This window comes from Pleuronectes platessa, chromosome 13 (genome assembly GCF_947347685.1).
Source record: "Pleuronectes platessa chromosome 13, fPlePla1.1, whole genome shotgun sequence".
NCBI lineage: Eukaryota > Metazoa > Chordata > Actinopteri > Pleuronectiformes > Pleuronectidae > Pleuronectes > Pleuronectes platessa.
In genome coordinates this window covers 23,981,864-24,003,836 of record NC_070638.1, presented here as the reverse complement: position 1 = coordinate 24,003,836, position 21,973 = coordinate 23,981,864, and the positions used below count along the sequence as shown (strand labels likewise).

The 21,973-nt window shown below is 38.4% G+C and overlaps 3 protein-coding genes across 4 annotated transcripts in view; 2 read left to right on the top strand and 1 right to left on the bottom strand.

Annotated features, from left to right (window-relative positions):
* The window catches only part of plppr4a (phospholipid phosphatase related 4a), a 79,949-nt gene extending 76,098 nt beyond the window's left edge, over nt 1-3,851 (bottom strand). Inside the window, exon 1 of the mRNA XM_053438847.1 lies at nt 3,768-3,851. Coding sequence (XP_053294822.1) covers nt 3,768-3,851 — 84 coding nt within the window. The remainder of the gene's footprint in view (nt 1-3,767) is intronic.
* A 4,436-nt stretch (nt 3,852-8,287) lies between these two features.
* On the top strand, nt 8,288-10,276 carry tyw3 (tRNA-yW synthesizing protein 3 homolog (S. cerevisiae)). Its single transcript, XM_053437826.1, has 6 exons — nt 8,288-8,619; nt 8,746-8,826; nt 8,904-9,002; nt 9,346-9,417; nt 9,515-9,648; nt 9,812-10,276. The coding sequence occupies exons 1-6, from the start codon at nt 8,368-8,370 to the stop codon at nt 10,053-10,055; spliced, it is 882 nt and encodes a 293-aa protein (XP_053293801.1). The 5' UTR covers nt 8,288-8,367; the 3' UTR covers nt 10,056-10,276.
* A 742-nt stretch (nt 10,277-11,018) lies between these two features.
* plppr5a (phospholipid phosphatase related 5a) lies at nt 11,019-16,288 on the top strand. Of its 2 annotated transcripts, XM_053437825.1 has the most exons (6): nt 11,019-11,673; nt 12,399-12,531; nt 12,861-13,111; nt 13,232-13,408; nt 14,399-14,539; nt 14,847-16,288. In XM_053437825.1, exons 1-6 carry the CDS (start codon nt 11,470-11,472, stop codon nt 14,874-14,876), a joined length of 936 nt encoding a protein of 311 aa, XP_053293800.1. In that variant the 5' UTR covers nt 11,019-11,469; the 3' UTR covers nt 14,877-16,288. The 2 variants fall into 2 exon arrangements, with proteins under 2 accessions (XP_053293800.1, XP_053293799.1); XM_053437824.1 differs by having other exon boundaries at nt 12,861-13,408.
* The last annotated feature ends 5,685 nt before the right edge of the window (nt 16,289-21,973 follow it).

The following is a 21,973-nucleotide window of genomic DNA, read 5'->3' as shown; positions in this document are numbered from 1 at the left end:
CTACACAAAAAGACCCGGCTCCATCAAAGGGAAGTCAATAAAAATCCCCCTCAGCCCCTTATTTTATTTTATACAATTGTCTTCGTGAATTGTAAGCGTATGTCACTTATTTCTAATAAGCATAGGTCAACGCCACGCCAATGCCAATAAAACAGCATGAAACTTCAGGGCCATCTGCACACATACAAATCACAGGAACTGAAAAGAAAATGTAAGAAGTCAAGAATGCCGGAACAAAAATCAAAAGATAGTGGCGTACCAGAATCCAATCACAAAACAACTGTTGCATTTTGTAGTGTCGGCATTGGAAATAAAACAACACAAAAAACAATTCGGAGAAAGTCGCACAATTGATTAAGTAAACTAGAAAGACTGCACTGTGGTTAAAGTGTACAGTGCGCCAACCAGTGCAGTTTCCGTCTGCACCTTCTTTTTTTTCAGATTCATATCAATCAATCAATCAAATTTTATTTGTATAGCCCATATTCCCAAGTTTTGTGAGTTCACTGTGACCTTGCTCTTTGACCACCAAAATCGAATCAGTTAATGCATGAGACCTCCAGGCACCAAAATTGTATCAGTTTATCTTTGAGTCCAAGTGATTATTTGTACCAAATTTAAAGACATTCCCTCCAGATGTTCAAGAAAAACATAAACATACTGTACTTTGTGAGGCCCTGTGACCTTGACCTTTGACAACCAATATAATCAGTTCATCCTTGAGTCCAGGTGAATGTTTGTAAGAAATTGGAAGAAAATCCCTCAAGGCATTCTTTCCCGACAATGAGACAGACAGATGGACGGACAAAAAACATGATGCCACCGACCACTGGCTGTCGACAGCACGGAGCCATAAAAATGGCAACAGAACTAAAAAAGTCACAGCACAAATAAAAAGTGACAACGCAACCGCAAAAACCACAACATAACTACAAAAGCCACACAACAGAAACACAATCAGAACAGAAGTGAGAGACAATGGATGTTGACAATGAAACAAGCAGAGGTGGTTTCTTCCCTCAAGTGAGCCGTTGTTTATGAGCCAGCCAGTCCCTGCTTAAACTGTGATGCTCATCTATTTGAGGTGTTAAAGTACAGGTGCTTGAAGCAGCTAAAGGAAGAACACAAATGCCACATCATAATCTTTGGGGGCTGTGACTTTTGGGGTTGTATTGGGACTTTTGCATATGTGTTTTGCAATAATGCAATTGTGTGAGATGTCTTTGCTGCAATAAAAAACATAAACACACACACACACACACACCTCTGAGTAGATTAGTTCACATATTGTCCACTTACCACAGAACCCGAGACAGATGTCAAAGATATGTATATATATATATAGGCTGATTGGTTTATAATTAATTTTAAGTATGCATGATACAGTCGTTCAAATGTCACTGTTGGTCATAACAAGACTCTGCTTACCTGCCTCAGCTCCAAATTCCACACCTGGTGATGCAAGCAGAAGCTAGGCTACAGCACGCAAGACTCAGACCCAAACGTTTTGATCATTCATACTATCATTTCAAATCTAAAACCATGAATACAAAGTCAGTCTCCAGGAATACATTTTCTTGGAGTTTGTGGTGGATGCGGCTCAGCAGGTAGGCTGGGTTGTCCTCTAATTGTAAGGTAGATGGTTCCATTCCATGCTCCTCTAATCCACATGTCGAAGTTTACTTAGTCAACATAATAAACCCGCAAATGCCATCAGTGTTCGCTTAAGACAGTAAATAAAGGCGGACAACATGATGGCCCTCTAAGTGCGAAGCCAAAGCGTCTCATTCGTCCCTGGTGGCTGGCAGTAGTATAGTTCATGAACCCCATTTCCTCAATGTTAGTGGATGGAGCCTGGACCAAACTCAAAAAATCAAGTGCGCATCAAATTAAGTGCCCATTTTCCACAAAGCTTGGTTAGAACCTCTCAATTGCTGCAATAACAATATGGTCAAACATAACAAGCAAGTGGCACGTGATTCGTCAATCGCAGACTCTGAATTAAGTGATCAGCGCAGGATGGCAGTGTTCACATCCAGGATCCAATCTGGTGCCAATCATTTACCGTTTATTACACCGCCAGTATTTACTAGACTGAATCATGCCTGAGCTATACACGGAAATAGCTAACCTGCTTGCTGGTAACATAAACATCATCTGCTCAGTTAACATTAAATCTACCTCAAAGTTGCTCTATTTTTCTGGCACTGGATCATGCAGCAAACAGCCAATTTATAATTGTATATTAAAGCTAATTATACTTCTAACTGTTACTCTGTCATATTTCAACTTCCCGTTTGCCTTAGCAATAAAAATGCTGTTCTTATCATCGACCATAGTTTTGTGCTTTTTATTAAGAAAAAAGTATTGGTTGTTTGCACAATTTAGGCACCGGTGCCATTTTAAAGTATTGATTTAGCACTGGTAACTGAAGAGATCCACACGATACCTAAAAGTTATTTATATGTGAGTGTTATATATGTTATATGTTATAAATGAGTGGTCATCCAGGAGTAGGAAAAGCATTATACAAATGCAGTACATTTAACAGAGAGTATGCTGTCAATGTATTTATATTGTAATATGATATAATCAAAGTAGTACAATTTTAGGTTATGTCCAAACTACTAGAACAAATACAATTATCATAAGGAATGAAAATTATTTAAAATGCAGTGAGTATCTGTTCTCAGGCCTACAGAAAGGCTGTTCCACAGTCTGGGGGTGGATGAACTAAATACAGCATCACTACAAGCTTTAGCCCTGGAGCGAGGAACAATAACTGTGAGAGAACCAAAGGAGCATAGTGATCTGCCAGAGACAGACTCAACTGTGGCCATTCTTCCTGTGATGATTAAATGGAAGTTGTACCTGTGGTGTGTTAGTGAAAATGAGCCCTGTCCTATTCAAGACACTGTCAGTCTTTTCCTGTCAAGGTTTTCTCTGTGATTATAAATATATGAAGCCAATTGATTGTTGGTCAAGCTGTATGATTTTTTTGTCCCAGCAAAGAAAATTGCCGTATGCATATAGGATCATAATTTCCAATGAGGGCTGCAGTCTCACTGACTGCAAAAACAAGAGTAAACAAGATGAGGAGAATACAGATTCTCAGTGTGACTGCTGGGAAGCTGCGTCGGCTTCAGGATTTCAGTCCGTCTGGCCCTTTTCTCCTCGGCCTCTCAGCAGCAGACAGTATCTTTGTTTTGTTCAAGTGTCCACAACGATAACTTATAGTTTGCTTGTCTAATTATTTTAACCGGACATGTGGTACCCTGTGTGTGGCTGCTCGGCTCTCTGGACTGCAGGCCAAAGACAGTCCACAACTAGATGCTGGTGAGAGAGCGCTGCCCAAATGACTGACCAACATCTGTCAGCAACACCCACCCCTCTGTGCTGTCCTCACTGGCAAATCAGACACACCAACAGCAAGACAGTGCAACAGAGCATTGTCACGGAGGCTCTGAGGCCATGTTACACTGTTACTCAGTCAGTGGCTCAGCAGTCAGTCAGCCAGACTAGCCTAATCAAACAACAGCCTGCCAGTCTGCTCCATATACCACCATTGCATGATGATGTAGTACATGTTTTTAATATGTATAGATAGATAGATAGATAGATAGATAGATAGATAGATAGATAGATACATACATACATACATACATACATACATACATACATACATACATATATACATAGGTAGGTAGATAGATAGATAGATAGATAGATAGATAGATAGATAGATAGATAGATAGATAGATATTCACCTCTACAAAATAAAAGCACGGTAGCAGAGTAACGCTGTCCTTGGTTTCCTTCCCGCCTTTCAGCCGCTCCTTGGCACGAGACATCACGAGCGCCCGGTGGTCTCCCCCGTTGCCGGGAGACAGGGAGCTGTACCTGATTCCCGTCGTAATTTTGGCGGAATTCAGACCGAGTCCAGTTCCCTCCGAGTCTTCACCGGTGCAGCTCCATCACCTGAGCTGGAGGAGCTGCCGCTCGTTGGGGGAATTTGTCCGCTGTCGCCCCGTGTATGCGGTTTTTGGGGGTTGTTGTTTGTGGCAGACTTAAAAATGATGACAGACGAGTGAATGTGCTTCTCCAGTCCGCTGACATGACACTCACAGAATATTCCTCCTGAGGTGACACAGGGCGAGCAGAGAGGAGGCGTTCCTCCGGTCAGCCCGGGATCCTCTCTCTCTCTCTCTCTCTCTCTCTCTCTCTCTCTCTGCTGCAGCAGCAGGTGTCACACAGACCAAACACACACACGTTTCCTGTCACGACTTTCAAAATAAACCCAATTAACTAGTTCTCATAACCATAGTTTACGATCCATCCCTTAATTCCACAGGTATTTAAGCCCCTGCGTGCAGACATTGGTCATTTTATCTCCAGAAGTGTCTCGCTGTTAATTTAATGGTAGCTGTACACTGCAGATACAAATGATAACATCCGGTCTTTCAGGCTAATTTCCGCTGACTTGAAGTAACTCAGCAGCTATAGACAGTGGAGGAGAAATATTAAGAAGAGATAAACTCACAGAGGTCTCACTCTGCACCTATTTAACCGTCCAAATATACTGAGATTTGCACCCTACATTGATTTTTTTAGACCCGTTTCCTGTTGGAAGAAATTATATACTTTGGAGGACTACAAACCAGATCCCTTTCACTTCCATTTGCTTGCGCTGACAAGATGTGGTAGTTTGTTCTATCTGTAAGTGAGGTACCTCTAGGCTTCTGTGGAAAAATGTAAGTGTCCCTATGCATTAAGCTACTGAATGCTATTAAGCAGCTGCCTGTAACCAGTGGTGGAGAAGTACTCAAACTTCTCCAAGACAAAAATGTAATCAGTTCAAAGTACTACAATAACTAGACTAAGTATTAGCATTTAAATATACTTCAGTCCGAAAAGTACAAATATTTTCTTTGCTTAATACAACGATAGTACAGACTCTGTCACATCTGTAAGGAATGCTACAGATGATGCTGCTGAAAACACAGAATTGGTGAAGTAAAAGGGAAAAGTACCTGAAAATCCATTTACCAAAGTACACATACACATGATTGTGTGCTCGGAGCACTCGTGAAGACCTTTTACGACTCTGTGGTGGCATCGGCCATTTTCTTTGGGGTAGTTTCCTGGGGTATATATTAGATTGTCTTATATCTCCTTACATTATAAGTATGGCATGCTACTTATTATTACTTTACTAATGTTTTTTCCTGCATGCCCTCTTGCTGCTGTAACATTGCAAATGTACCCACTTTGGGACAAATAAAGGATTGTCTTGTGTTATCTTATCTAACTTGTGACCACATAAAAATGAATTGAAAACCTCCTCTCAAGTTGTGATGTGGTAACCAGTGATGGGTTAAATCATCATTTTGCCAGTATTAAGAAATGTTCTTGTTCTAGTTTAGTGAGTGATTCATCACCTTAATATACAAGCTTTGTTCTGCAGAAAACCAAACCCAATGGATGGGGTGATGTCACAAGTGTTCTAAAAACCTATTTTCCTCACTGGTAGCGCGCATGTGTGTGTGACAATATATGGAACACATAGCCCTCAGGACAAACACAGTTTGTGTCATGTCAGGGCCCCAGGCCACTGCTTGCAATATGCTCTTAGTGTTTCCATACAAGTTATCACTGTTCCTCAACCTTTAGTAGCACTATTGCAAAGAAAATATAGCCTGTTATATATTAAAGTCCAGGTATTCAATAAAGCTTAACTTTCCGTGAGTGGTTTATTTTCCTGTGCAACATCAGGACAGAGTCTCACTTTTATTATTCTTGAAAAAAATGTATACAATAATCACGTTTTGCACAGCTTCAACCTGAGCAGCTCTAACCAGAAAATTCAACCCTTTACAATTTATCATTTGCTTTACATACAAATATAATAATTATTAAATTCAAGGTTTGGTCATATCTACTTAGATATCTATCTATCTATCTAACTAACCTTTTATATGTTCAGTAAAATTAGACAAATATGCTGTATTTTATTTTGATGCTATCTTTGTGTTATAAAATTGTTTATGTTGTAAACAAGGTCAGTTGGTCAAAAACAGATGGAAATGACTAAATAATAGATGTAGGGTTTGTGTTGCGCATGAATGCTGCAGATCTTAACAATTTCAGCGTTCTTTGTAGTAAATTATGTTGTGTATGTTCTGTGGAATTCAATGTAAATCCCATCCAAATTTGAATGCAGGCCCAGTAATGATACCTCCTTACCATTACATAAACACAAATTTCAGTGAACTCAAAGCTGAATAAATCTTAAGTTCATTTTGATTCAGTCACACAGTCACTGTCCTGCTATCACAAATATTCATTACTGCACCAAATGTAGATTAATCCACTTCTGAAAATAGTCTCCGACAAATGCTCAGTTTCCTGCTGTTTGAGTCTTGCGACAACTAAGTGATTAGCTGTTTTAGGAAATCAACAAAACAAAACACCAGGGGTATATTCCAAAAATACTCTGCTAAATGTTATTCTAACAAAAACCATGTCGACATATTTTTTCCCAATTTTTTTTTAATTTAGCAATAGCAGGGACATGCAGGTAAATATATCTGCATACAATCTTTGCTTGGAATTTAACAGTTACCTTTTCTATCGTAGTGTAAAAACCACTTTTATTGGGATTGCTTGTAAACCCTCATTTCACCTGGCTCCAAACACAGGAATATTCTATGTGCCAGCTTTGTTAACAGTGCTGAGGGGTATGTTGTAATGCAGATATGCAGATTTATAATCTTCAAGCTGGATTTTACAATAACTACAAGATTGATAGAAGAAAAATTCCTCTCAACACCTGATTCTTACTGTGTAATCTCGACACATTACTATTTTACACGCTGCCTGTTGTTGTGTCAGTGATTTGGGAAGCTTGCACTGGTCTTGCACACATAGGTCTTTACAACATGAAGCAAGAAGAAGAGTGAGACTGACCTGTGGTCTGATCCTCATAATGTCTTCATGGTAAATATCCTGCTCTTCTACTGTGTCACTGTATTTCTGGTCGGCTGTAAATGTTTTCCTGCTCTGTTGTCACTTTTAGATTCTGGGCCAGCAAACCATGCCAGTCCAATAGGGGATAATGCTCTCTTCTCTCTCTCTCTCTCTCTCTCTCTCTCTCTCTCTCTCTCTCTCTCTCTCTCTCTCTCTCTCTCTCTCTCTCTCTCTCTCTCTCTCTGAGTCACAAGGACTTGTAAGTGTAATAGCTGATTGAACATCATACTGATGATGAGAGCTACTATCTCGCTTGGTCTGTTAAACATTTTAGAAGTACTACAATTTGGAAGTACATATGAGCTGAGGAGCAAGTAAAAAATAGACTTTTGGTAACTAATAAAAACCAATGTTTTTATTACAGCAAAAACATTGGTTTATTAGTGGTAATACCCACTTATTGTTTTGCCCCTTCATTTACCTCTGTGGATATTTCATTGTGTACTTCTCGATTCAATTTGGAGAGACATTTCTACCTTTTATTTCATTTCAGATTTTGTAGGGACAGTTTTATTGCTCATTCACATTACTTAGTTTAGTAATTTAGTCATAAAATGTTGTCACATTTTGTCTTCAGTTCCTCTCAGATTTAAGAAAGTATGTAGCTGGTTTGTTTTTAAATCTGCTATATTTTGGAGTTCTTCTGATGTGTTTGTTTAATTATAAAGGATGCTAATTTAATTATAGAATTCAATTGAATGAATTTAGCAAACTTGATAAACAAAGTTATGATATATTATATGAATATTAATATTAAGTCATTGTTTAAAGTGACATTTATTTTCAAAAATAAGTTTTAAGATTTATACCAAAATCTGTCTAAAAAACATGTACACAATCAACAAGTAGATGTAGATACAGAAAGAGGAAGAGAGAAAGGAACACAACATTTCTCAGTAAAATCTAAATATATGGATATAAGCATATAAAATGAACACAGGAGACATTAACAGTTAAATAGCTGTTTACAAGCAAAGGGTAGTTGTCCAAAATAATTTCAACATTATATATTTGTAAAGGAAACTCTGATGTCAGTCAAGCACATAGCTCCACTAAGGCCCCACATTCCCCTGACATTCAGCCAAGATGCACCAAAGTGCACGCGCCTATGTGATGATTTCTTTTCACCAGTAAATGTTGCACGATTTTCTAAATAAATAATATTAGGAACAGTCTCAACTTCTCTCAGTATCGTCTTCTGTACAGCAGGTGGCAGTGTGAGCAACTCGCTCGTACCTCGGCCGCTACATGAGTAAAAGAAGAAGAGCAAGAGCCCACACCTTCTCTAGCACAGCTGTGTTAGCTTACATGGATAAAGCACTAAAATAAAGAAGAGTTAAAATGTCCTGTGGCTCTGAACAACTTGCTGCTCCTTCAGCTCACCTACAACAGACAGTGGTGCTTGTAGCCACATCACTGATAGTTATGGATAAAACGTTCAGCCAGTGGAAGAGGCAGTGCCAGAAGAAGATGGACCAGAGTAAGAAGGGCTCCGTGGACCAGGACATCGAACATGTCGTGTCTCTGCTCAACAGCCGAGAGGAGTTCTTCACCACCAGCTCCTGCTCCGGGAGAACCATCCTCATCGACGGGGTGAGAGACGCTTTGCTCTGGACTGGTCCTCTGTTAGCACACAGTCCCAACAGGCTGACAGCTGGACATCTCCCAGTGTCTCACAGCTGTTGACAGATACTGTGTCTCCTGTCTCTTCCCCTCCAGGCTCGAGGGAGCAGTGGTGTCCAGAAACAGAACTGTACCTGGTTGTTCGTCTCACACCAGAAGTGCACATCTGAGGACCTGGTGAGATCAGATGAACTTCTGACAATCCACATGAGGATCATTCAGACATATGAATGAACACTGTGTTTGTTCCTCAGATGTCTGTCCTGGAAAAGTCCAGTGGAGATGCTGTGTTGAAGTTCGAGCCCTTCGTTCTCCATGTACAGTGCAGGAGTTTGGAAGATGCACAACTTATGGTGTGTGTGTGTGTGTGTGTGTGTACGTGTACCTTAATGCATTCTGTGAACACAGACACAGTCCATTCACACACAATTATATTATAATTATATTATTTAACAATGATACAAGTGTATTTTGTAGTGGTATTATAAACAACGTTTGGATACAGAGTGAAAATAGTAGGAAATTCCGTAGAGATGTTTTGATTCTAATAAAACAAAAGTAATAATCTTCAGTAGCATAGTAGTAGAATGTTCATAAAAGACTAGCTCAAAATTGATATTTAAATAGATGATGTCGTACATATAAAGACAGATAAATTGACCACGTTGTCATTAAGTTGTTTTTTCTGACCTCCAGCACTCTGTGGCCGTCAACTCGGGATTCAGGAACTCTGGTCTCACGGTCGGCAAGGCAGGAAAGATAATCACGGTAGGTGTAGAGACATTAGGGACAAAATCAGAATCCTTTAAATAGTAATTTTGAATCAAATTGATCAACATCCTGTCGCTGTATTTTGTCCCTCTAGGCGGTCCGTAGCACCCATGGGCTGGAGGTACCTCTGAGCCATGAAGGAAAACTCTTGGTTGGACACGAGTATGTGAATTTCCTTACTCAGACAGCCAATCAGAAGATGGAGGAGAACCTTAGACGGATCCACAGGTCAGTCTGCTTATTGGCTGTTAAACCATAGATGTTAGGTGCTACACATAAATAGTTCCTGTTGGTTGTGTCCATCAGAATTCATGTCAAACCTCTGAATGTGAACTAAGCTGCAAGGAGCTGTGATTTTTTTTTGTTGTGTTTCTTCTTTCGTCATGTCCAGGTTCTACCAGAACCTTCAGGCAGCTCTGATTACAGAGAAACTACAGAAACTACAACTCCCAGATCCTTCAGACTCACAGGAACCACAACACCTCCCTGACAGATTGGAGACAGAAAAAGACAAGAAGGACAAAACAAGTATGTATACACGGCGGCGTAAGAGAGAACATCGGACTGACTGTTGCCATGGTGACGGATCCAGTAGTGTGGAAGAGCTAGATGTCTGTCTGGATCTATTAACATGAAGTGGTGGCTCTGCACGCATGCCGACTTGCTTAATGTGTCATCTTCTGGTTAATGGTGTTATTGTGAAGGCCTTACTGCTGATTTAGCCATGTTAACAGCAGATTTCAATCGTTTTAAATGTGTCTGCTCACTGGAATAATAACGCCTTAATTTCTTCACCAGCACAATATTGGCTGAGCTGCTACAATAATGGGAGAATAATAAATATTTTTATACTTCACTTTGCTTTGATTGTTGTCATGTATAAAATCATGCATTTTAATTATTATACATCTAGCTGCAAGATCTAATGAATTATAGCTGCAATAGTGTTGTGTCAGAGCTTCTGTGACTAAAAGTAAAGGATAAAACTGTGCTTGTGTGCAGATAAAACAGGTGTTGTATGTTTGTTCACACTGCGAAGAAACTACATGCTTCATATATACACACACACACACACACACACACTCTTGGGACCCTAAACCATTACTACTTCCCTAATCATTGACACAGAGATCAGCTTTTCTCAATTGACAACTTTAAAGTCTGAATATTATCCCCAAAACACACAAACACTTGTATAAACACCAGACTGTCACATCAGACAGCAACCCCATGAAACAAATGTACCATCACATACGGTAGTTCTCTGGATGGCAGTACCTTAAGGGGGCTTTTGTTGTTATGTGATAACACCACCACTGGAGGGCAGCAGCACGTACAAGTTGCATGTAGGAAGGTGTTTGTCTCATGCAGTTACCTGATCACTACACAACTTACTTTAGTATTCTCCCTCTGCTCGACTCGCTGCAGCACTTTGGTTGGTTTTGTATGAGATTGTGCTCAGTACATAAATAACTGGGACTAGGAATTCTGTATTTTTTTTTACTGAACTCTACAAACCCTGATTCAACCTGTGAAGTCAGGCCAGAAACCCTTTGTGTTTGTGTCCAGTAGATTGTGAGTGGCTCTTCATAGTTTGTTCAGTGAGACAGAATGAATCCGCTGGTTCTCTGCAGTCGGATGATTCAGGAAAATCACAGGAGGGGAAGGACTACGTTTCCCTCTCACAGACATAAAAAGGCAAAGAAGAATGACCCTTTCCCTCTCGGGGGTAATTGCCATCATCATCGTCAGTAACTGTGGTTTAATTTTTCTGCTGAAGTATTCTACAAGACCTATACAACTGGATTATACTTCTTGGTGGTTATAATAGTGGATTATTAAACATTATTGTGGGTGTCATTAACCCATACGTGGTAAAACTGGATTATTTGCCATGGTTACACAAACAAGAACTGGGCTGAATTGGATTTGAAAAGAACAACTGTGATTTTTAAGTTGAATGTCAGACTCTTCATCACCAAAGATTCACGACTGGATTCCTCATCACCGTGGTAACTATTTACTGGACATTCTACGGCTGACTCCACCATGCTGTACTTCCAGGTGGTGATTTTGGTGGCTATGGTGATGCTGGTTTACTACTGTGAGTTCACTGACACTTTCAGTCCAGCACAGCAGGGCTTCCTCTGCAGAGACCCAGCTTTAACCAAACCAGATCCTGGACCTGAACAGCTCAGCCTCATCCAGCCTGTAATAATGTACTCTGTTGTGGGTGGGCTGCCTGTTGTACTGGTAAGTCTACGATTTCAACTCAAGTAACACAAGTCATAGGTTATATGTAGTATATGTAGTAATTTTATATTAAAATACAGTGTGAGCTAATCTTTATTTAACAATAGCAATGTCACCACCCAGATCTCTGATATAAGGTAAATGCACCTCATGATAGTGTGGTGATTTAGCAGCAAATGAAAATACTGAAATGAATATTCTTTACATTACCATTTGTTTTTTACATCACCAATTACCAAAAAGCGACAATGACACTGACACAGAAATTGCACTGACTCTCTGCATTACTGTATACAAATGACATTTCACATCATGAGATAAGACAAGATAAGACAAAACAAGAAAAGATAGGATCAGACAAGATTATATACTATTTGATACGGTATGATATGATACAATATGAAAAGATAGCCTTACAGTCAGGATGACGTGGAAAGAAGAACACATGAAAGTATTGAATAGATAATCAAATTGCAAATATAAAATTTCAATGAATAAAAAACTGATTTTATGTAGATAATATACACTTTTCCCTTCAGATGGAAATATCGTTTGTAGCGAAATGTACTTGAGTAAAGAGCAGTGGCACAGAATGATTAGATGAGGATGTATACTGTATTTGTGTATTATGTGTAAATAGAGATTGAAATAAACATAGTAATGTCCCTGCTTATTTTCTGCTGATTACTTCTAATGCAACTTCTTTTTTTCATATTGTGTTGCAGATCTCAGGTGTAGAGCTAATTATCTTCCTCCTTCACCACAACTCAAACAACCTTTACGACCAAGACAAGGTCGTTGTCATGGGTGACTGTTGCTATGTGAACCCAATGGTGCGCAGGACTGTCCGTTTCCTTGGTAACATAAATTATATAAATAAACTTTTACTTCGATCTTAGTGAGGACACTCATAGGCATAATGCATTCCTATAGCCCCTAACCCTAACCTTAACCATCCAAACTAAATGCCTAACCCTATCCCTAATCTAAACCTAATTCTAACCCTGACTCTAAACAAAGTCTTAACCCTCAAGCATCTCCTGTCCTCACTTTCCAAAAATGTCCTCGCTGTGTAGAGTCTAAGCCTAAAATGGTCCTCACAAAGGTATAAGTACGCGAGCACACTCACAAGGGGTTTCTGTGTGTGTATATTTCTACATTTCCTCTAATCTATGTTTTTTCTGCAGGTGTGTATGTCTTCGGTCTGTTCACGACAGACATCTTTGTCAACGCAGGTCAGCTGGTCACAGGAAGTCTGGCTCCTTATTTCCTGTCTGTTTGCCAGCCCAATTACACTGCCCTCAGCTGCCAGGACACGGCGCACTTTGTCAGCCAATCAGATGCCTGTACTGGTGACCCTGAGGACATCATGAGAGCCAGGAAGACGTTTCCCTCCAAAGAGGCTGCACTAAGTCTGTACACAGCGGTTTATCTGGCAGTGAGTAGCTCACAGAAGTTTATCCTCACCACTGCTAAACACAGTATACCCTCACCTTCCTATATAACCCAGACCTTAAACAGTGTCACTGAAATTCTGCAGTATAACCTTTGTTTGCAGATGTACGTCATGTCCTGCATTGGTACCAGCGGAGGTCGACTGACCGGCCCCCTCCTCAGTCTCTCATTGGTCAGTCTGGCTGTGCTGACAGGCATCAATAGAGTGGCCGAGTACAGGAACCACTGGAGTGACATAATAGCGGGACAAGTCATCGGGGGAGCTAATGCTGTCTTTCTTGTCAGTTATGATTCTTCTCAGTTTTTCGTACTCATGTATTTTCTCATTCATGCTCGTTAGTTGGCTGGTTACCTTAGTATTATACAGTGCATCATGAAATATCATTATAGCGAGATGATGATCATGGTTATTATGTTTAGGATGAGCTCATCATCCTGCACACGCAGGCCTTTCCCATCACATGTATGTACTTTATTTATCTTGTTTCTGTTACCAGGTGACACACAGGGTTGGGCCTTTACATGTAATCAGCGACAAGCCAACTCCTTTACACAGGGGGCGCAGTATTAAGAATCATTTGAAATTTTGAAAACATTGATCTTGATATATTCAAAAGTTTATGGAATGATTCTTTTTATCTAATTGTTTTCATATAAATGTGTGTGTGTTAGTGCTTTATTTAGGTTAACACTTTAAACAGTTCTTCAAATCAAGGAAAGGGATAGTGAGAGTGTGACAGAAACACTAGAAAGAATTGGAAATCAACAAATTGATGAATATATTCAAAAAAGCATTTGAATAAATGTAACCAAAATCAAGTCTAATATAGGCTTGTTTTCTCCTTAATTTCTACTTGCATTTGCCATTCAGAAAGCAAACCCTCAGACAGTTACATTTGTGAGTAGTTTTTTGGAAACATCTAGAGAATATTAGACCTGTTTTTTCAGACAGTTTGACCACCACTCTGCAGCTATACACCATTAATGTTGGAGATGACCAAATTCTTTCACATAATAATGCACTAAATTGCTGCAGGACACATGCAGCCTGCGTGTTGTTGTTGCTTCAGTGAGTTTGAATTGGAGCTGGGTCACAGAGAATCAAAACAGAAACGCTGAAGGCCCTCCTCCCTAAATAAAAGTACTCTAATACACTTCATTGGGTGAAGTCCACTTGTTTGTTGTGTCAGACCTTGTCAATAACTGTCTAGATGAATTAAAATGTCAATCTTACTATGGTCAGTGTCTCTGACTCTCTCTCTCTATGCAGGTGGTGTTTGTGGTACAGTATTTTAAGAAGAGACCTCGCATTCCACACAGTCCTTCTGACGCTGGCACATCTGACACTGATGAGGCATCATCTCAAACTTATCCCACCATGGAAACCAGTGGCAAAGATAATGCTGCACAGGTAAAGTGAGGGCATTATATCAATTTGATATGAGCAAGACTTGGTTTTCATGTTGCACATTGAACATTTGCAATATGAAAAATGATTATGGTCATATTACATTTTCTGATAAATGTTCTGATACAGGTTAAAATGAGGTTACTATATAAAATCGAAAAATACATTTTCACATGAAATATTTTTGACATTTCTAGACATTGCACAAATAAAGCAATTGCAAAAAGATTCTGAATCACTGAAAAAAATATTTTAAAAGGCAACTTTAACATTTTAAGTTGAATGATGTTTTTCTTTCCTGTTAATCTAGAGCCCAGGGACTTGCACAGAAGTCACATGACTATGACTCCCACCCCACCGCATGACGAAGATGAAATGGACAAGACTTCAAACATGGACCTTTATAAAATCACGTTTTAGGGTTTCTACTCTCTTTTGTTTAGAACATTGATAATCAAGTGGATTTTGAGCTATGACTATAATTACTGCAAACAAGCAGTTAGTGCATATGTCTGCTTTATGATGCATGACAGACAGAGGGCGCTGTTAGTTCAGAGTGGATAAAAAAAAGTTGCACAGGTTTGTTGCAAATGTGCAATTGCAGTAAAGTGGTATAATCCAGTGTAAATGGTAATACATTTAACAATACCACTGGGCTCAGAAAAAAAGCTCCTTTGTCCAAATTTCTGAATGTCATTATACCATTGTGTATGAGAGGTTGATGCTATACTGTAAATCGTGTCTTTATGTCTAATATAATATCCAGTAATACTGTGTATTTTACATCAACGAATATAGTAGTATCTACAGGTTACATTAAAAGCTGTGTGAAATAATGTAAATACATTACGTCTCTGGTTAACGTCTCCAGCAGCAGAGTATGAGTAAAAATATTAGTTGATATTCTTTGTTCCTATATATGAATACATCCAGGTTCTGTACATTTTTTTTAACACACCTTCCCTGACATCCCAAGATGGTTGTCTGGTTCCATATTTCCTTAATGTGTTGTGATTATAACATATACAGTGTCTTGTTATACCATGAATCTTAGTTTTGTTTTAGTTTGTTCAATACTGAGAGTCAAACTACTTTTGACACCACAAACAATAAGCTGTTGAATATGTGTATTCTGCAAACAAATAATTATGTTTTATTTATTTTTAATATTGTGCTTCAAAAGAAATTTTAATGACAAAATGTCTCATTGTCTTTCGTTCTCGAGTGGGTCAATGAATTAGTATCTATCGTGAGAAATTATAAAGTAGTCTCCTATTTCACAGCTGGGTTTAGACCTATGGTTCAGACCAGCAGTGGCAGTGGGGTGACGTAGTTCTCTTGTCCTGTATCAAGATAAAAGATTGTGATTTCAGAATACTACACCCCTTATATCTGTATTGTTGAATTGGCAGTATTGTTACAATATTTGTACAGATGTAAATATTACTTGAGTTTAATTTCTTTATATATGATAATGATCTATACAGGTACACATGTTTTGAGGTGTTACAGCTATAGACGTATTTTAAGATTGTGTCAAGTGTTGTCTTCTTCCCTGGAATTTCTGTTGATGATTTTCGTTAGTTTCTGTGATGTTTAGATGAGAAATAAAAAAAATGAGAAAGATTATGAAAATGAAAATTGTCAGACAAAATTTACAGGTGAGGGGTGTGACATCAACAGAACAGTCGTAATGTACCATGTAGTTATTCTTAAGGATTGTAGAGTAGCAGAAATCTGAGCTGTGCTGTAAACAACACTGAAAATTAAATGTAATTTAAATTTGAATTACATTTTGTCAGCTGTCTTAATTTTAATTCACAGATGTGGCTGAGGGGGAAGAGCGGTTGTTCTCTAATCGGCGGCTCAATTCCAAAAAAGCTTCTTAGAGAAAGTGCTGAACAAAGATGCACTAAGTTAATGTGTGTGTGAATGGGTGAATGGCAAAAACTGTACTGTAAAATGCTTTGAGTGATCATCAAGACAAGCGAAGCGCCATATAAATACAGAGCATTTACATTCATTAAACTATTATATGAAATCTCCTCATAACAAAGGTCCCATCAAATTATAACCATAACCAACAATAATCGTTCATATTTTTACTGCAAACTATTCTGAATCTTTATTTTATCAGTATATTCATTACTTTAATAGAAAAAAGATCTACAGCACCAATTTAGAGGGTTTGTCTACAAATGATTAACGACACTGAGTTAATTCCAGCTGAATGAAGTCAGTAATGTCAGACAGAGCAAGTGCAGTTTTCCTTCTGAGCATCTGATTAAAAAGGGGAGGTACTGTATACCTCCACAATAAACCAACAAACAGTGCTGGTTTGTTTTCTATTTTATTTTTATGAAAAGATTAAAAACCAAATGTTACATGTACTGTAAGGAATTCAAGTAAATGATTAAACCAATGTTCTGTGTGATTTTCCACATTATATTATCTTATAATCCTTTCTTAAATGACAGCTCTCCAAAATGAAGCCAAAGCATCTCAATCACCCCCTGGTGGCTGGTTGATTGATAGTTTGTAAACCCCACCACCTCACTGTTAATGGATGGGACATAGACCGAACTAAAAAGTACACATCAAATACAATCTTCACAAAGATGGTTTCTGACATTAAATATAAAAAAACAGACTCTGGCTTAAAATCTAGGATGTTTTGGATTTGTTTATGGATAGTGGGAGTAAGTAGAGTTTAGTCACAGTCAAGGTGTGAATAATGAAATATATGAAGGCTGAATTCCATTTAGCTGTGAAGGAATTGTGACACTGCCACATTTAATGTGGGGGACACTTACTGTTCATCAAGCTTCTGGAATAAAGGTTTGGAAACTGAATAAAAGAAGAGTAACGTTGAATGATTAGACAATAATTTACTCGCTGGCATTTTAGTTGTAATTTATTGTATTCATATTAAAATACAGTTTTAATATATATTTTTACATTAACATAAAATATTTTTTATAAATATAACAACAGCTTATAAATGTATTCATTTTTACAATTAGGAAAATATAATAGGGATTATAACAATAACAAATATTGCAAGAATGAAAAGATCTAAAAGGGTTGGACTAAAGTGATGAAATAGTCTTTGAATAAAAGGGATTGAATTGCAATAAGAGGGATTGAATTGTGTTGGAATAAAATAACCAAAGTGTTTATTTTACTTAAGTGAACCTAATTTTAATTAAAAGCAAATGGTCTGTGTTATGTTATTTTATTGAGTAAATCAAATGTATTTTTTTTTCAGTGATAGGCTGTTTATTAGAGCTCTGCACACAATGTCCAGCATGTAAACAAGACTCACTATCGACAAGGAATAATTCTTAGGAATAATAATTGTGTATTAATAGAGGTCAAGCAAACAGCCCATTCCAAACAGACATGTTCAGAACAGGCACTGCACAAGTCTTAATGAATTACCTGTGTAAACTGTGGACCAACTGTCCAAGCAAGTGAGGAGTTCCACAGGAGGAACTCCTGACTAACTGTCTCCATGTGTTAAATAACAGAAGCATGTGGCCACCTTCAGCTCAGTAAAGCTGACTTTCTAGTGACAACACCACTCTCATTGCTATTGGCTGACAGGAGGACATCAAGCAGTCAATCAGCTGTAAGACGACACCCTGAGAGCCCCGCCCACCTGCACCTGCCCCTGCGGGTCCTGCGGGTCAGGGAGACACTGTGCAGCAGCAGAGAGGAGAGGAGGGGTCCCACTTTCAGGTCAGACAACTCAACACTGCTCTACTCCTGTTTTATTCATTTAGTGTCACTATTAACCTTTGTTATTTTAAGACGTGTCTTTTGTTATATATTAAGCTTTACCTACAGCTTTTCAAGTTAATTTGCTATTAAGTTTTCTAACATGCAGCCTCACAATTTCATAGTTTTGAGTAAATAGGGACATTACTGGGTCCGAAACAGTACAATACATGTATTCGTGTTCGCTGGTCTTTGAGCATCTTACGTCTTTAGTGTGCAGCAAATATGTGAACTTAATCTGGATCCATACAAATAAATTGTCACAGTTTGGTAAAGTGCATCAACTGTTTATCTTACTGGAGGAAACGGGTGGACACATAAAGACGAGTAGAAAGAGGAGGAGATAAATCCTTAATTCTGTTTAAGCCTCAGTTTCTCCTGCTTGTCCCAGCAGTTGGTCATAGCTTCACTGCAACCTCACAGAAGTTAACAACTTTTAATTAGTAATTCAGCCATGCTCACTCATTTCAATATATAAAATGTATTTGACACAGACCCGGTTTGTCCTCAGGAATCAGCGAAGGGACCTTGTCACAATGTATAATTCTTATTTTTACATCAGGGATTCATAACTGAAACAGTTGTTATTCTAGGATTAGGATACTTTATCTGTTGAGCAAGAGAATGATTTTAATGACTATTTTTCAATTAAGTACAAATCTTTCATTGCACAGCTTGAAGAAATTATTATTATTATTATTATTGTTATTATTATTATTGTCCTTAGTTTGACACTTGTTTGGAGAGACCTGCATCTCAGCCATGTAAAGCATTGATGTGAGAGTCTGGTGGATTTAATGTTTACATGCACATGAAGTCGTGGTCACTTTTCTTTCACTGATTCTTTCCTTAGACACTTTTAATTAAATCTGTTAATAAATGTATGTAGCCTCAGAAGGTTATGTAACATATTTTAAATATTCTCTGTATAAGATATTTGTGTGCAAATGTTGTGTGCACTGGACAAATGAAAGCATGGTTCAGGCTCTATAGGAATGCTTGGTGAAGGTCCTGAAGGTGAAGTCCACATGCTGCACATGACTCATAGTGGGACACAATTCACTGTGTTGATTATCAACTTAGTTTAATATGTTTTTTGATACATTTGCTATTGGATCATATCAGGAAATATTCATATGATTTAGATTCAGACAGTCAGGTATTGTGCACATGGCTTTCACACTGATCAGCCCACATGGACACTCTGACTGTAACATGCAGACAGATGGTTTACACAGATTAACTACCTCATGAGATTAGCTCAGTTTACCCACTGCTTTGCTGGCTGGTTTCCTGACTGACAGCCTCACAGAAGAGAAAAGAAGTATCTTATTTATTACTTACAGCCAGATTGGAATATGACTTCAGTCCCCACGTGATGTGTGTGTGAGTGTGTGACTGGAGGTGGGTCAGATAAGCCCCTGCCTCGGGCTGACAGGCTCCATGTCTTGTTTGAGGCAGTTGGGGCAGAATAACACGCCGTCCCTGTCCTTCAGTGTGGACACAATTGTTTGTTAAGATGACACAGAGCAAACCTAATCCCAGACCCTTTACACCAGGCTGATCTTGGGTGATGAAATATTCGGATACTCTTTAGGCCATGTTGTTCATCACTGCTGACGTTTCATGTAATAATCAGCTAATTAGCTTGAACTCTGTGGTAAAAAGTGACCTGGAAATAGAAGCAGTAAATGTGTATGCTTCCTTTAGGAATTTACTCCACCCCCATGACCCCGTTAAAGGCCTACACATGACCATGGCTGAACCCCCACTATTAACTCTCCTGACCCATATCTATATTAAATGCACAGTTTCTCTGACTCCCACCGTACACACAGCTGACTCTGCATGTTTACTTTTATTATAAGAAAAGACCCCTACACAATATATGAAGCATCATCCCTTAATTGTTTATGAAGTAGTTGTAAGAAAGCTCAGCTCCTGGCTGTTGCATTGTTAAACAAATGTAATGTATTCAGAGTCCACTGGGTATGTCACATATACTTTACATATTCTGTACATATTGAAATACTAAATTACCTCAGGGTTAAAGCACCTCAAAAGCTGACATGTTTCAATTGTAGAGCACAGTTAAAACTACAGTAGTATGAGTAAGATTCTGATCTATTTCTATCTTTCCTCATGTTGCCATGTATAGAGGTTAGATAGGACTCGATTAATATTAAGGTTTAACACATAGTCTTAGAAAAACTATCAGAGTCATTTTGTTAGCTAATGACTAAATAGACTGCTGAAAAAACACATAACCATGTAAAACCACAACAATGCTTATTATTACATGGGGACAGCTGGACCAGCAAGATGTCAACACTCCCCCAGCAGACCCACTGGATATTAATAAGGTTTGGGTTGACCCTGCAGAATATAAAAAGCCAGAGAACTGTATTTCTGAATGGGAAGTCCCACATATACTCCAGTTTGGAGGGAGCCTGATACAGCAGCTATTACACTTTTAGAAAGGTAGTCATGTAGGTTGAATGTGAAAGAATAAAACATCACATGGTCACAATGATTGACAATGAATGATATTTATATTTACTGCACACATAAAACACAATTTAACCAGAAATGATAATATGATCAGTGAAACGTGAATGTTGAAAGATGTATACTGAAACATCTCAGAGAGTTGTTTTCAATATGATCTAACAGACTGCCAGTCTGATGGAAGAAAGGGGAGACTCATACAGACACACACATACACACACACAGTGAAACACACACACATACACACAGCAGCTGTAGTTTAAGGTGTCCTGTAAATCAGGGGTCCTGTCAGACAGACTGCTTCTGAGTTAATAGATTGACAAAGTAAGGACCCCGGGCTGAGGGTGAGGTGGTTACAGTGAGAGGTAACAATAACACCGACCTCAAGGTTCTCGAGATCATCAAGGTGGCTGCCGTTGTGCTGGAGGGACGCACCTCCAGCTCAAGGAAGATGATGTCGGTCAGTTGTCTTGGAATGAGTGTCTTGTACGGTTCGACAGTGAAGAAGCATTGATAATAGGCTTTTGGGTTAGTGTACAGGTTTCACTGTTTTTACACATCGAAAAAAAAAAAAGAACATTGATTATCTTCAAACATTAAGCACATTGGAATATGTGTCCCAATATCTGAATGATACCAGTCCAATGTTTAGTGAATGCTAACATGTGTAGAGGCAACTACAGAGCATGGACCAATACCGGATACTATAATATTGATTGTTTAAGGGCAGAGGATGTCACACCTTGTTAAAGCCCTATGAGACAAATTATAGTTAGTAGTTTGCAGTGCGTGTTTCAACTGTAAGACAAAGTGTTTCCTCCTTAGTGTAACATGATTTACATGGAAAGATATTAAATTATTTAAAATATGTAAATTAGTAAAAAACAATTGATTGTACATTTGATATTTTTTAATCGAGCTGGCATATTTAAAACAACTTTGTTGACCAAAGTGCTTCACAAGTATAAGGTACGACAAGAAGACAGTAACACTCAATAAATCAGAGTACAAGTAGTAAAATAAAATAAGATAGAAAGTAGAATGATTTAAATTAACATACAATAATATAAAATATAAGATATACTGAAATAAAATAAAATCTGCTGGGATAAAAACGTTCTCAACTCGAAGAAAAGGCCAAGAAGAACA

Bases quoted from the DNA above. Each gene is read 5' to 3' on its own strand.
- tyw3 (XM_053437826.1), top strand. From the start codon at position 8,368: ATGTCCTGTGGCTCTGAACAACTTGCTGCTCCTTCAGCTCACCTACAA. The intron at 8,827-8,903 runs GTGAGATCAGAT...TTTGTTCCTCAG, and splicing joins AGTGCACATCTGAGGACCTG to ATGTCTGTCCTGGAAAAGTC. The intron at 9,003-9,345 runs GTGTGTGTGTGT...TCTGACCTCCAG, and splicing joins TGGAAGATGCACAACTTATG to CACTCTGTGGCCGTCAACTC.
- plppr5a (XM_053437824.1), top strand. From the start codon at position 11,470: ATGCTGTACTTCCAGGTGGTGATTTTGGTGGCTATGGTGATGCTGGTT. The intron at 13,409-14,398 runs GTCAGTTATGAT...CTCTCTATGCAG, and splicing joins GAGCTAATGCTGTCTTTCTT to GTGGTGTTTGTGGTACAGTA. The intron at 14,540-14,846 runs GTAAAGTGAGGG...CTGTTAATCTAG, and splicing joins GCAAAGATAATGCTGCACAG to AGCCCAGGGACTTGCACAGA.